The following is a 15,552-nucleotide window of genomic DNA, read 5'->3' as shown; positions in this document are numbered from 1 at the left end:
AGCTCTCTAAAAGTAAAGAATTAAGGGCCATAGTAACAGGAACAGCACCAATATGGGAACACGAGGCAACGTAAATGAAATTCCTTGTAGGAATAACAAGCACAAAGGCTGTTAGAGCAAAGGTCACAAGTATTATATTGCTAGTCTTCATTTTCAGCAAAGTTAGAGAACTAGCTGGGGCAAAGGATACATTAGCTGATATACAACTAAACAGAAACTATACAAGAGGGTTAGCTACATCACTTGGCTATATTATGACTAACTGTTACCTGAATGGAGTGGATAAGACCTAAACTGTTTAGCTAAAATAAGTCTCTAGAACTGATATGTGAGTCAGTCTCCAAGGTTGAACTAAGTAAAGGTCATTAATAGAAAGCAGAAGCAGCTAGCGTGTAGCTAGCCAGCTAGCTACATGAATGCCTAACTACCATAAAATATATCAAATTCCTAATAAAAACAGTTATAGTTCATGGTTAGTTAGAATTAAACATAATAAAACATTTTTGTTTTCTGAGGTCATATATGATAATCTTACCAGTTCTAAGTTACTTGTGTTTAACTTGCAAAACTGTGGAGCAACAGTACTGTGACCACGTTTATTATTTAACATTGTTCAGCACTGCCTGAACTCTCTAACAGGCAAACTTTCTTTTAATTTCTTTAAAAAGTCTTTAGAAATAGTTCTCCAGGTTTCTTGAAGGACTTTAAAAGCTCACATGCACCCCGATGTTAAACAGTAGTGCCCACTCAAAATTTTGTATTGTATAAGTTCTAAGTTGAGGCTTTTAGTCATTTTGAAGGTGTTTAAGCATATTTGTTTTCAGAAGTTTTAATCTGGATTGATGGAAAAATCTCTCTGCCACTTGATTGATCAATTTGAAATAATATCTTATACATTCTCAATAGCCATTTAAGGGTTAAATATTACACATATTAACAAATTTTGTTACCAGAGTAGGTTTTTCTTGAGCCAGTTGATTTGGTAGCAAATGACCTAAATATGCAATTTAAAATGTGTTCTTTGCTAAGATGTCTGCTATGTCTAGAGACAACACTGGCTCATCCTTTTGTTGCTTGGATGAGGCAAAGGTCAGTGTTAAGTAGTTTAACTTGGAATAAACTATAAATTAATAAGAGTTGGCCCAAGACGTTTGCACAATGTGTTAGACAAACACGTTGGGAAACGCTGCTATAAAAGGTGTAGCCTTATAGACTTACACCAGTTAATGCAGTGGAGGCAGGATGAGGTCTAACCCCGTCATACAACTGAACATAAGTCACAGAGCAGGGCATCAGTAAGCACACTAACATAATAAATGACTCCAGGAAGCTCCTTCAGACCTTGTCTAACAACACAGGGGTTCCTATAACTTTAAATCACCTTCCACAGACTGGTCCATGCACCCTTTCCCTTTGAAGTGACTGAGGTATACCAGACACACAGGCTATAATAGCTCCCAACTTCCTCAACCACTTGTGCAGACATCAAGAGACATGATCTCTGCAAAGCTTGGTCTGTTTAACCATAGTGTTATGATCAAGCATTTACTCTGAAGCTAAGAGTGTGACTTCAGTGTCAGACAACAGAATCACTAAGCTCTTTTCTCACTTGGAATTTGGTTGGTTGTATAAAGGTACCAGTTCACAGGCATGACCAGAACACAGTTTCCATTTCATTTCCAGCACTATCACTGCTTGCCAGGAACAACAGTACTATAACGTAATGTCAGAATGATGGGTAATACATAGTATGTTGTAAATTGAATTTACAGTGCAGGCGTGTGTGTGCATTTCCATGATAAGTGCTAACAGGCCTACCAGTCCAGGTACTTACATCTGGTCTGAGGCTGGCTGCACGCTTGTACTGCCTTTCCGCCGCCTCGTTTAGATTGGCCTGTCTGAAGAGAAAGAAGAGCGGAGAGTAAAAAATTTGCACATTATAAGATATTTTTTATCAGTGATAAAAACGAATATATTTTCCAGCTAATGATTGTATTCACTCATTGTTAAGCTTCTTAGTATATAAATTATCATGAATATTGTTCATTTAACGTAAGAAAGAAATGTGTATGATTTCACTCATACATAGTCAAATTAATTCATGTAGTCATTAGTGTCATTTAAATTCTGCTGGTGTAGTACTAATAGGCACAATGATACTTAAGCTAAGAACATTTCACACACACACACACACACACACACACACACACACACACACACACGCACAGAGTAAGCTCCACAATTACATTTTTGGGCCGTTTCTGACAATTATAATTAACAATTTTTCAAGTCATTAGCGAGATCAAATTTCTAAAGAGGGTCTTGAACCTCAAGTTGGTAACTGCTGCTTTTAACTCTTATTTTAAGTAAATACAGATCGACTCAATTTGTATAATACAATACAACAATATAACACTACATTTTTACACACTGCGTTAAAGTATTTGACTGAATAGCAAGTCATAGTGAAAATTATACTACTATTTGTACCTGCCAAGGCTTAAAAAATGACTTACTGGTTTGAAAGACTTGCTTACATTCTGTCTCACGTAATTGTCAAATGACAGTACAAACTCTTTGCCTACTGCAGTGATGTTGTAAAATACTGGAGCTTCTAATATAGCCACTGGTAAACAATATTCTGGGACAAGCGGCAAATAGGCTTGACATAAATGGGATCATGTGTTTGGACACTGATTCACCACATTAGGCCTTACTTTTAGGTTCTCATGTATAAATAGATAAAGAGAAGCAGACGATGTTGATGCCAAGACTGCTTAAAGCACCAAAAGTCCTCCCTGACATGTTACGGCTGGGTATGTACAGTAGCAGTAGTTAATCGGCTCTACACTAACATTATTCATGGAGTACATGATCTGGACTTTGCTGTGCCAAAGTTAATAAAGCCCTTCCTTCCTGACATGCTAATTTGTATTTATAAGGCTTTAAAATAAAGGGCACATTATGGATATCATAGTCATCTCCTAGTGTCCTTCCTTGGTCTTTGTTTTGTTTGGGGAAGTGCTAGAGAGTCATTAAATAACAGATAAAGTTACAGGAAGCCACGTTTAAAGTCAAAATCTTTAGGTATCAGGGAGGTCAAAAGTAAAGTCATTTCCTTCTTTTTCTGATTAGAAAATTGCAGACTTCCTAATCCTCAGTAAAATAAAGCGTAGATTTGTGTCGGTAAAACACGTCACTTAATAGCAATGTTACACTTGCATGATGTATATTTAGAGTTAGTTTGTGCAGAACAATTACAGGCAAATCCTACATTGCACTGGATTGTCAGGTCATTCTTATCATCCTGTGTATGCTCAGTCAGTCACTGCACATAAAGCAAGCCCCGGTTTGTAGCTTATCTTTATTATCAGGCAGGACAGCTTTAGCTTTGACAGGTGGGCGTCATATCAATAAACACTAATCCTAATCTGTTTGGATTTATGTCCCGAGGGTCTCATCTTAAAATAACCAGTCGGATCAGAACTCAAAGGAATGACTTGTCATTTAGATTTATCCTTAGGTTCTCGAATGCAAACCTCAGTCAAGCCCTTAGACTTTTAACTTTTTACAAACCCTCTGTGGCAGCACACTGAGATGCTTCAGAGAAGAAATGACTTTTCCAGATATGTAGAGCAAAAATGAGTTAAGGTTCATCATTCCAATATTTTCCCTCAGTTGCTGGGAGCAGAGGACATTTGCAGTCCCTTTTGACACATTTTAAGATTTATAAGCTGTCCGTGTACACGGTTGCCAAACTTTGAGGGAAAAATTCTCCTATGGCTTCTTTACAAGCCGTGCACAGAAACCTCACCACTTCCATTTATATATGTAATACATAAAAACTTTACCAGCAGCTTTTCCACTGAGAGGACATTTTACTATTCTGTAACGCTGGTATAATTTATATTTGAAAATATGGCTTTTAAACGGCAGTGGTAAAGAACAAAACCCACAAATGTTGAGGCAGCATGAGGGCAAACTCAGCAAATAATGAATTTCCAAAACACCGTAATTCCTTGAAATATCTGTTCATTCAAAATTCTGTACTAGTAAGGGAATCCCCACGCGGAAACACAGCTTTTTCAAAGTGGCGATTTAAGCCAACCTGAGCATATGAGCAGCACTGAAGACCACATCAAACTCAAAGTTGTCCAATTCTGCGGCTCTTTCCGCCATCTCCGCAGCCTCGCCAAGACGGGACTGCTCCAACAGAAATTGTCCTGAAAAGAAAAAGAAAGATGAGGGTAGCAGAAGTTCTGTTAAGAACCTGTTAGCTCCTGTGTCACAGGAATGGAACTTATTCGTAAGTCCAGTATGGAAGATCTGTAATCACTCATCTGTCTGCTTCTTGGGTGTTCAGCTGCTAGTCTTTTCTTTACATCTCTTCCATCTTCCCATGCCGTCAGACTCAATACTGACATCATTTTGCACGTTTTGCAAGCTAATAAGCTTTGTTCTCTGTGCTTTAAATGTCAGTGCTTTTCTGTCATTCAGACTGTTATTTGTGCGAGATTTGAGACACGTCCTCCCCATATCTGCCTCACATTGGTCATCCAGAACCCCATCCAAGCCTCCATCTTCCCCACCTGCAGCTTCTAGACTGCTGGTGGTCCTATCCTAACTCCTATCAATTCTATCTATCTACCAATAATAATCTAATTTTAAAACAGATAAGCTAAATTCTGCAGGCAGCACGGTGGCACGGTGGTTAGCACTGTTGCCGCACAGCAAGAATGTCCTGAGTTCAATTCCACCATCAGGCCGGGGTCTTTCTGTGTGGAGTTCTCCCCGTGTTTGCGTGGGTTCCCTCTGGGTACTCCGGCTTCCTCCCACTGTCCAAAGACATGCAGCTTGTGGGGATAGGTTAATTGGTTAATCCAAATTGCCACTAGGTGTGCGAGTGAATGTGAGAGCGAATGGTTGTCTGTCCCTGTGTGTTGGCCCTGCGACAGACCGGCGATCTGTCCAGGGTGTACCCCGCCTCTCGCCCTATGACAGCTGGGATAGGCTCCAGCGCCCCCCGCGAAAAGGATAAGCGGAAGCGAATGGATGGGATGGATGGAAACTGAATTCTGTATCTCAATAAATCCTGTCAGTTTTTTCCAAATGATGTCTCTTTATTAAAATATATTGATAGTGCCCAGAACATGTATCATTATGCTTCAGATTCAATTCATCTACTAGATGTAGAAATATTTTAGTACATTTCATATAGGGCCATTATTAGTTCAAAATTTCAATTTATTCCTACTACTAATAAGACTTTTTGCATCAACACTGAAAATTCTGGCATACTGACATTAGCATTTAGTTTTAAAAATAACTGTGCCTAAGCATATCTTTATATACAAAATAAAGATACCAGAGCTACGGGGACTTTTTGTTTCCTTTTCAATTTTACCAAGCAAATGCACAACTGTATTCCTCATTATCGCACTGCAGCAAACCAATGGTATTGGAATGAGATGGGGACATCTTGTAGAAGAGTAATGACAGGTAAAATGAAAAGAAAAGAAGATTAATGGAAGCTGAGTAAGAAATGAGTGAGACAGAAAAAGAGGCAGGGAAAGCAGGAGACAAGTCAGACAGTGATAGACTGAAGGATTGTTGTTTTGCTCTGCAGCGTTTGAGAACACAGATGACACGCAGGTTTTCATGGGTTTTCCTGTGTGACTCTTGCCACCTGGTTCAGCACCTTCAACTCCCTGCACCAGCGGCTATGAATGAACAGCCAAGCCTAACCACAGATGTTACTGAATGCTGGAAAAAATTGCAATGTAGGGATAAACTCAGGTGTATGCCTGTTTGCATTCTTGCACTGAATGCTAACTGTGTTTGCCTGAGATTCCCGAAAACCAAGTGCACTCCAAAGGAGACTACCTAGAAATGGTTCTGCATTAAAATGAGAACAATGACAGGAAAGGGGTCTTTGTTTTAGCTTTCACCCTCTGTGTCCTTCCTTCCGAGCACATCTTTGTACGTGTATTTGGTGTTCTATAATGTGAACAGATAGCATCACTCCTAACATACTCACACCTGGAGATCATCCACTGACCCCAGGATAGAAAAGGCGGCCAGATGTGCGATAAAAGGAGGAGGCAGCCCAAATAAACATCACTTACAGCAAAAAGCTACAAGATAACATTGGAAAAAAAGAAAATGGAGAGAAAGAGCATAAGGACTTCAGAAGGGGAAACTGCTTCGTCCAAAGTCAGCAGCAGACAGACCCTTCACACACTGACCAATCTAAATTCAAAACCAAAGATATCAGTGCGGAGAAAGCACCAGGAGGAATAGAAGGAGATAAGAGGAGAAAGGGACAATGCACAATGGTGCTTTGAGCGGGATAACACAGAATTCATTTCCTATGAATATCCCGGAGATAGCTCCTTGGAGCAGAAGGGAATCTGTTCCTCCAAGCTGATATGAAAAGCCTCAATAACAGCGGCGTGGGAGGAACACGGTACCGTGTTTAACAATCGTAAAATGTGTATTCAGACTCTGTCTTCTCACGCAGATAAACGCAGCATACGTGGCTTTTTCTGAGTGTGTTTGCACCATCTGCAACGCTTCAAACAGCTCCAACAGTGCCAGCACTGATACGAACAAAAAAAAAATGAAATGACAGCGTGTTACCGCCATTATTTTACGGAACTCTAATAAAAGCGCTGAGAGATTCGACATTTCTGGATTATTAACTCCCAGCTTTGATTTTTTTCCCATAATTCTTATCGAGTTACATAAGAAATCAGAGTGGAACCAGTGTGGTTTATAACATTATTTGTCAAATGACATGGTAAATTTAATTGCACTCTCAGGGTGATTACCATTAAGTTCTTGTCTTGGTTTGTGGAGGGTAAAGAATTGCGAGTGTGAGCACAGCTGAAGGCAGCAGAGGCCGATCATAACCGTATTAATGCAACGCCTTACAGTACTGGCAGCCATGCATGATTTAGCTGGTAGAGAAACACTTCAAACTAGATTGTCGCTAAAATAACTTCAAAACTGTCCGTCAACTACAGGCAGACACCTTTGAAGATAAAGGCATTCATGGTTTTATAATTAGAATATCTATTTTTAAATAGGCTTTGTTTAACGTGTCTCTAAATAAATCTTTTAATATGTTTCTTACCGTAGTGCATGTAGCAGTTTCCTTTCGTCGGGTCTAGCTGAATAGCTCTCAGGTAATATCTCTCCGCTTCTGTTTTCTGCCCCTTAAAAAGCAAAAAGCAACTCAAGTCATTATAAATGATGGTTGAACATGAGTTTTTTTGAGAGGTTTTTGTTACATCCTTGATTATTCCACTTATACAACGGAACCTGAACACTGCAGGCCTGAAAGAAAGCATACTGAAATAAATGCACTTCGGGGTAAATCAATACTGCCAAACACTTGTTCATTCATAAGCTCCTCTTTTCCCATCAAATTAATTCTTTTTAGCTGTAAAGACAGCTCTGAAATCTAATATACATATTAAAGATTAAAATAAAGGGTTAAAAACATAAACCTTAAAAAAGCTAAACCTACTTTCAGCTGCTCCCATATTCACAAGGGTTCACCACAGTAGGTAGCGCAACATGTTTTATTTGGCACACTTTTTATACCAGATGCCTTTCCTGACGCAAACCCAAAGGGATTTGCGTCTCCTCCCAGGATGGAACAGGGAAGCTAGGCAAATGGTGAATGTTTAAACCACAACACTATTGTTTTGACATGGTTTAAAATGGTATAGATCATAGGTGTCAAACTCTGGCCCGCCTAATTACATTTGGCCCGTCAAGCCATATCAAATTATTATTAGAGCTGGCCTACTGGTATTATACAGCTAAGATATATATAAATTGTTTAGTATTAAGCTTTGCTTGTTCCATATTCAGTTTTTCAGCAAAACTTGTTTGAGTCCATAAGAAGAGATTCATTCTTAAATCTGGAGGAAGATTTTTTTTTTATTTAATAAATATTAATGTTAGCCTGCGACCTTGTTCCAGTTTTGAATTTTGGCCCACTGTGTATTTGAGTTTGACACCCCTGGTATAGATTATGCTGACCGCCCACAGTACATATTATATAACACACGATATGTATAGCTGGGCCTGAGCATGTATTTCTTTGCATCTGAAAAACTGTAGTGCATCAGCAGGCCTCATTTGAGTCAGAGCAACCCAACTTCTTCGTATCTGCAGAAAAGAGACGCTATTAAAAAAACACAGCCGCACAATCTCTCATGCCAAACCGTTAGAGGAAAAACCTCCAAGGTGTTGGTGTGGGCGCATTTGTGTGCAGACTCTATTGCCTCTGTTCACGAGGCTGAATTTCTCCATCTCTTTTGTTTCACACGTCAGCGCCGATTGCTTCTATATTGCCAGCGGACTTGTCATGCAACAAGAAATGAGAGGGCAGGGCTCATTAGGCTTGCTTCATTAGCTTCTCCCAGTGCCGCCAATCGCTCTGAATGACCGAATATCAGGCATAGATGGCTTATTTCACATTTTCTTTGGCTTCATACTCTTTACATTCAATTAAACCTTTTCCCTAAACATCCATCAGAAAGTACAGTGGTTCAGTCCATTTAGGTAGAAGCAAATCATCATTTAGCAGATTTATGGACGAGTTCAGGTCAGTGGAAAAAGGATGATTTTCAAACAACTATCAAAAGGATATTCCGTGATTTGTAGCTGAGTAAAAGGTTAGTTTAGGTGCTTCTACGTACTTTATCGTGCGGTCTTCCACAGTGCGAGACCATAGTTAGAATTAGCGCCGAATTATCTAAATATACGGCTGAGATTAAAGTCATAAGTCTCATGGTGTTGAATGACCACAAATTTCCTTAATGCACACCACACCACTCTGACTCCAGCAAGATACGTCTGACAGACAAGGAGGCCTGTAATATAGTGGAAAGAGTACACTAGCGGCTTTGGAGTTGCACTTGTTATTTGCTCACGGATGTGGACGTGTGCGAGACTATCAGGTTCTGCCTATTATTTTGTGGATTTACACATGTAGCTTTTTTGTGGGCAACTTTGAAAGCTGAAATGTGGTCGCTTTCGAGCTAAAATATTCCACGTTTCAAAGAAAAACAGTGCAGGCTGGGGTGAACCACAGTACAAGGCTCGAGTTTGACCTTTCCTTCCCCTGTCTGCATTGTCGATTGACTCTAGCAGGATGGCCAGAAATGTAGCCGATGGAGTGATTCAATAAGGAAGGGGAGTAATTGAATAATAAGCCCATCCACTGGCCTATTGTCCCGAGCCCATCCAATCTCATGTTTCTTAAGCCCTCTAGTAGTGGAGGTGGCCTCGTGGGGAGTGCATAGATCTGGAGCCCCTTGAGCATAAGGGAGCAGAGCAGATGTCCGGCCACCCTCGGTGACTCTAATGTGAACCTACTTAAGGTGTGTGTGCATATGCTGCATATCTTTAAATCTTTCAGCAAAGATGGGGAACTGGTCAGAGGTAAGGTTTAAAGCCCTTAGGGTTTGCAGCTGCCAGTGTGCACATAACGGTTTTGTAACTGCAGCTCGGTTGTGTTTTTATTCAGCACCCGAAGCCGTGGAAGGAGAGAGGTCAGCGTCGTTAAAAAAGGTTACGCAGGAAACACAGTTTGTCTCCCAAATCTAAACTTGACTCAGCTGCTCACACATCTGTCACATGCATGTGTATTTGTTTTTGTTTAATGGAATGGGAGAGGTGGAGGAAGTACAGGAAGTGACAGGAAGTTTAACATTTAGAAGTTGGGCAAGTTTGTGTGTCCTTGGATGTCTTCTAACACTCCCATGAATATACAGGCACATGTAATGAAAGACAGAAAAAAAAAAGAAACATGGTTTATCAGGGTCATCCAATCACAGAGGGATCGCTCTCATCCACACCAGAAAAACTACCTGCTTCCCTGACCTTCAGATGTCAGCCATGTATTTACCCTGCTCCAACACAGCAGTTTGTTGGCATCAGTCCTGGATCAGGATCATCCTAAGGTCACCCAAAATCTATTTAACATTTCTGCCTTCAGTTTTTTTTCTTTCACACTGTGTGGAAAGTGTGTGAAAAGTGTGAAAGTTCTGTCCAACTAGTAGCTGCAAGGGTCACACACAATGAATTCATGCGTTTGAATCCACCCTTGCCTTTCATACTCAGAAAGCCCATATGTAATAACAGTTATCACAGCTCTTCAGTCTCTGCAGGGAAATCAATAGGATGGGTTCGCCCTGCTCCAGTGCTCCATAAGTTGCTCTATATGCATTATTCATCATTCCACTGTGCCACTCCAGGTCCCATTTAATTACACTCTGCCACATAGTTAACCACTGCAGTCATTACTAAGATAATGCTTTGTCTTCTGCTTCTTTCTGTGTGAGTGTGTGTGTGTCTGTAAGGGAACATACAATGATGGATAGCAGTTTTCCATAAGTGAGGTGGGCAGGGATGTGGTCAGGCTTGACCCTGAGGGACTCTCTGTACCAGTGACCTGCTTCCTCCAGCCTGTTCAGCCTCATGTAGGCTTCTCCTGAAAGGAGAGAGGAGAATGGAAAATATCAATAATAAAAGGAACTTGTTTTATGATTTTTTAGCATATGCATTTTAAGATTTTTTTATTATTAAAAAATTGTATTAAAACATGCTAAGAGCTGAGAAAAATTATAGCTGTTAAATTTAGTATTAGCATTCAATTAGTCTTTATTTTTGTGTCTTTTTTGGTTTGTTTTTTTTTTACACTTTTTCCTTTTATAAATTCAATGATCATTGAGGTTTCGAGCTGCAGCAGGTGGTGCCACACTTGGCCACCTTGCCTCCTCAAACACAAAAACGTGCTAAACCATCTGGCTTAAGCCATATTCACCAACACTCTTAGCTTCCCAGTCACGCTGGTGTTTTGACCCTTGTACACTTGCTTGTATTTACACGCTTATTTCATCAAGGGGCTTTGCCTTTTTCAGTGAAAATAAGAACCTGTTCTTGATTAAAGTACAAGAAAAAAAACTAAACTTAAAAAAACAACAAGATAAATATAATACCATATTTTAGAATTGAGTACAGTGAGCTTCTAGAGGTAAAAATCTCATTCATATTCTCATATTCTTGATTATGAGCCATAGTGTTAGAATCATCCAAAGAAGACTTACTATAAGCTGAGCCTGCGATGTGATGGCATGTGCTCATAACAAAAACTCACAATACTAAATTGGAACAGTGACACCCCTGATTTATGGAGGTCAGTTTTGGCTTGGTTCAGGGCTTAAAACATTTTTTTAAGCAAGGACGTTCAGAAACATCAATGGAGAAACTGAATGGGCAATCAGTTATTAGATTTGGAGCCTTTACAAAAGTGGGTGAGCACTGTTGCACTCTGTACTATATATTACAGTTATAATTGTTCTTGCTCTTTTTGGATACTGATTCGTGTCAGTTTTAATCAGTTTTTGTTTTGTTTTTTTTAGATTTTTCTTTATTTTATTTCAGCATTTCTTTTTTCCAGTCATTTTTTGTAGCTCCTACAATATTAATCTATTTAAGGGTGCTTATTTTATCCTATTTGATTCTTCTCCTTCTGATCTTTTTTTTTGTCTTTTTAGTCTTCTTTAAGGTGCTTTTAATCTATAATTAATTGCATTGTTTTTATTACATTTATTCTGACTTGTTATTAGCTCGTCAGTCATCTGTGAAGCTCTTTGAACTTCATCTAACAGCAGAACATGCTGGAAGTCTAACTGATTAATTTATTCATGGATGTTAACGCTGTGCTGTCTGGATCTGAGATAAACAGATAATGATGTAATGCTGGTTCTCATTATAATGGCTCGCTGTAATAGGTCATTTGAGCAACTTCAAATTCTTCTTAACCCCATGCTGACTGAAGTGACCACAATGTAGATAAATCTGAAGTTTCTCTGAAAGGACAAAAGCTGGTTATAAAAACTCAGAGATGTTGTTGGATGTGAGGGCATGCTCTTGGCCCCTAGAGTAGGAAGATAGGCTGATGACATATACTCAGTATCCCCTCCCATTACACTAATCCAAACACTCTTCCTTAATCCCTCTCTCCACCTGACTAAACACAAATCTTATTTTCCTTCAGCCTGCCTGTCAAAGGAATTTATGCAGACATCTCCCTGCAATCTCAACTATGTCATCGGGATGAGTTTACAATAATGTAATTAGTGTTACAATAACAAAGAGGGGGATGTGACTCGTTCCACAGATGAGCTTCACTTCTCCTCAAGAGGACACAAAGTGTGTGCACACATCGTTTATGAGTTACAGTGGTGGAATCCAACAGGTGGGGTTCCTCGGCAATGATTAAATGGCAATTTGTTTAACTCACATTTTAAGCTCTCACAAGCCAGAAGGCCAACACTTGAGACGGGAACAATAATGTCAGATTGCACAGCTTTTACCCACATTATTACTGTGTTCTTCACAGCTCATGAATGTGTAATTTTATAGATCAAATGGTAGCGTTATCTCATCGAGATGCTTATTAACATTCAGGCAGGAATCACATTTGTAGTGATTTTTAAAAATAGATTTTTTTTATTACTGTTTAAAACAGATATTATAGGTGAAAAAAAGGTAGTCGCTCACCCATCATGTTGAAAAGGCTGTGTGGTGCAAACTGCCTTGGCATTTTCTGCACTGCCTCCTTGAAAATAGACAAGGCGTCCTGTAGAAAGAGAATAGTTAATTCAGCTAGTTCAGTTTTCAGTTCGCGTCACCATAATTGTGGCCTTTAACTAAGTAGTTAAATCACAAGTGGCACGGACAAAGTCCTAATGGAAAGCGTTACAAAAATTATTTTGGTCCTTCTCTGTTTATTCATGTTATGAAAGCTGAGATACAAAACAAGTACTTCTCAGCTCCTTCAAATATTCGCTGGGCCCTTTTCCCACAAACGGGACACACTGACCTCCTGCTGGCCCTGTTCATGGAGCAGTTTTCCCAGGTTGTACAGGCAACTGGTGACGGAGTTCTTGTGAGCGTGAGGATCCTTCAAATTCTCATCGGGAATGTCAGCACAAGTAAGGAAGGTGCGTTTGGCCTCTTCCAGGTGGCCCTGGTTCATCAAAATTATTCCTATATTCAAGTAGGCCGCTGTGAGTTCAGAGTGAAGAAAAAGCAGGTTCAATTAAAGGCATGTGAAATGATATAAAATGTCTTTTGACATAAATACATTTGTGTTCAGAAGTTTTCATACACTCATCATGGAACAAAACGTCCTGGTAATTTTAGGATTTTAATCATTGTTTTTAATTGTTTCTTTTTCCATTTTTAATGACTTTAAAAAACAAGAACTGGGTGAACAAGTCTGAATTTATTTTGGATTTTCTCTAATCACCACAAGTTCAAAACTATACATACAGGCTCAAATGTATGCATACAGCCTCACTAATATATGGTTAAATGTCGCTTAGAAAGTTTGACTTCAACTAAATTTAAATTGGTTTGTTTCCTGGCACAGACCAGGCTTTTAAACAAAGTCCACAAATTTTCAATAGAGTTGAGGTCAGGTTTTGGGAAAGCCATTACAGAAGTTAGTCACTCCAAAACCAGTTTTGCTGTGTGTTCGGGATTATTGCCATGTTGGAGCACCCAATTGTGCCCACATTTAAACCATCTATTTGTTGATTTTAAGTGAATTTGAAGAGGTAGTCTTCCTTCTTCATTATTCCATCCACTTTGTGCAGTGTACTGTTACTCCCGTTACCACCGGCAGTAACCAGCCCCGGAGCATGATGCTACCACCTAGCCACCCCTTGAAAGCCTCACCTTTACTCACCCAAACATCTCTGTTATCATTGTGGACATATAGGTCAATCTGTATCTCATGTGGCCAAAAGGCAGGGGTGTCGAACTCCAGGCCTCGAGGGCCGGTGTCCTACAGGTATTAGAAAATCACCCTGGGTCAAGAGAATCAAATGATTACTGTTACCATGCCTCTGGAGAACTTCAAGACATGTTGAGGAGGTCATTTAGCCATTTAAATCAGCTGTTTATGGTTCAAGGACAGATCTAAAACCTGCAGGACACCGGTCCTCGAGGCCTGGAGTTTGAAACCCCTGCCATAAGGCATTTCACTTGTCCATGTGAGCTACAAACTTCAGCCAAATTTAAAGGTGTTGAATTTGAAGCAGCCAATCTTGGAATTAGTAGTGGTATAGTAATATAGACATTTTTCAGTTTGTGTAAATCTCCAATTCCTTCTTAGAGCTTCACTCCTGTTCCTTGGACTTCCCCATTGTTCTGAGTTTTGGTCAATCCAATGAGCGCATGAATGTTTGCAAACAGAAGCAGCAAGTTGTAGTCAATCATGATCACAAGCAAGAAGTTAATAGGGCTTTAACTCGTCAGGTTAAAAGGCATCGTAGAACCTTTAACACCTCTTATTAAAAGATGGAAATGAGAATGTGCATATATTTGAGCATGTATGTATAGTTTTGATCTTAACGAAAATCCAAAATAAATTCACACTTGTGCAGCCAAAATTCCTGTTTTTTGAGGTCAAATATATATGCTGTACAATTATTCCACCCTGGAAAAAGAACAGTTCAAATAAATAATTATCAACTGTAAATAGAAGCAATAAACATAAAAAAAAAAAGCTTTAAACAAAGAAAAAAACTTGACGATCTACACAGAAAAACATGATAATACAGCCTAAAGGAGGCAGAACTTGAGGTCAGAGCAGAGAAAAGTAGGACACATAACTAAAAACATGCCAAAAAAGAGATAAAGCTAACAATAAAGCTACTCTACTTGGTAGAGTAAAAGCTGGACCCTCATCTAATGTGAACACTCAAGCACAGGACTGAATTGCATTACTTCACTGGCCCTTTACATGTCCATGCAAAAAAGAATAACCACCTCAGCAATAAAATTAAAGTGTAATTAACCCAAAAGTCTAATTGATGACAGCTCTTCCCCTCAGGCTGACCGCCTCATAGATCATTTACGAAAATGAGACTCTCCGAGATTTACTTACATGCCAGCGTAGGCCGACTCCCAATGGCAAGTTTGTAATAACGCAGCGCTTCAGAAAAGCGTTCATTCTCCTGCAGAAGCAAACCCCTGGTCCAAGAAAAACGCAAAGATGTGACAAGCTGCAGTACAGTTTCTGTTAACTCTGCATGCAAAGTAAGCTTTAACCTCTCATCAAAGTAATGAGTGGTGAAAGTGGCAGGTTTTGCTTCCCGTATCCCATATACTAATATATAATCCCAATATAGCCAACCATCCATCAAGCTCAGGTAGCGCCTCTGTTTTAAAGAATGCAAAACACCTTTCAGTTTTCCCTTCTCTCTTTGTTTCTTTGCCAGTTTCTTGGCACCCGTAACTTGAGAGGGAATGGAGGAGTGGGAAGGAAAACAGTGTCTGCATGAGAGTTACAGACACGGGTCTGCTATGAGGTTTTGGCATCTGTGACACCTTGTGTTGCAGGATTCTAAGTGTCTTTGTGCTCCCCCAAACCCTGCAAACCATGACTAATCAAATCAGCAGCAGAAGGTACAAAGAGCCACAAGGGACACACAACTCTCTTGCGTCAAGCCATACTCT

The 15,552-nt window shown here is 39.6% G+C and overlaps 1 protein-coding gene across 1 annotated transcript in view; it reads right to left on the bottom strand.

Annotated features, from left to right (window-relative positions):
• The window catches only part of LOC146499527 (protein O-mannosyl-transferase TMTC2-like), a 63,007-nt gene that overhangs the window by 3,814 nt on the left and 43,641 nt on the right, over nt 1–15,552 (bottom strand). The window contains exons 5-11 of the mRNA XM_085137257.1: nt 14,981–15,066; nt 12,908–13,092; nt 12,586–12,664; nt 10,389–10,510; nt 7,136–7,217; nt 4,109–4,223; nt 1,835–1,898 (exon numbers count right to left, since the gene is read on the bottom strand). Coding sequence (XP_084993383.1) covers nt 1,835–1,898; nt 4,109–4,223; nt 7,136–7,217; nt 10,389–10,510; nt 12,586–12,664; nt 12,908–13,092; nt 14,981–15,066 — 733 coding nt within the window. The remainder of the gene's footprint in view (nt 1–1,834; nt 1,899–4,108; nt 4,224–7,135; nt 7,218–10,388; nt 10,511–12,585; nt 12,665–12,907; nt 13,093–14,980; nt 15,067–15,552) is intronic.

The sequence above is a fragment of the Neolamprologus multifasciatus genome, chromosome 17, assembly GCF_963576455.1.
Source record: "Neolamprologus multifasciatus chromosome 17, fNeoMul1.2, whole genome shotgun sequence".
NCBI classification, from domain to species: domain Eukaryota; kingdom Metazoa; phylum Chordata; class Actinopteri; order Cichliformes; family Cichlidae; genus Neolamprologus; species Neolamprologus multifasciatus.
This window is presented reverse-complemented; position numbering and strand designations above follow the sequence as displayed.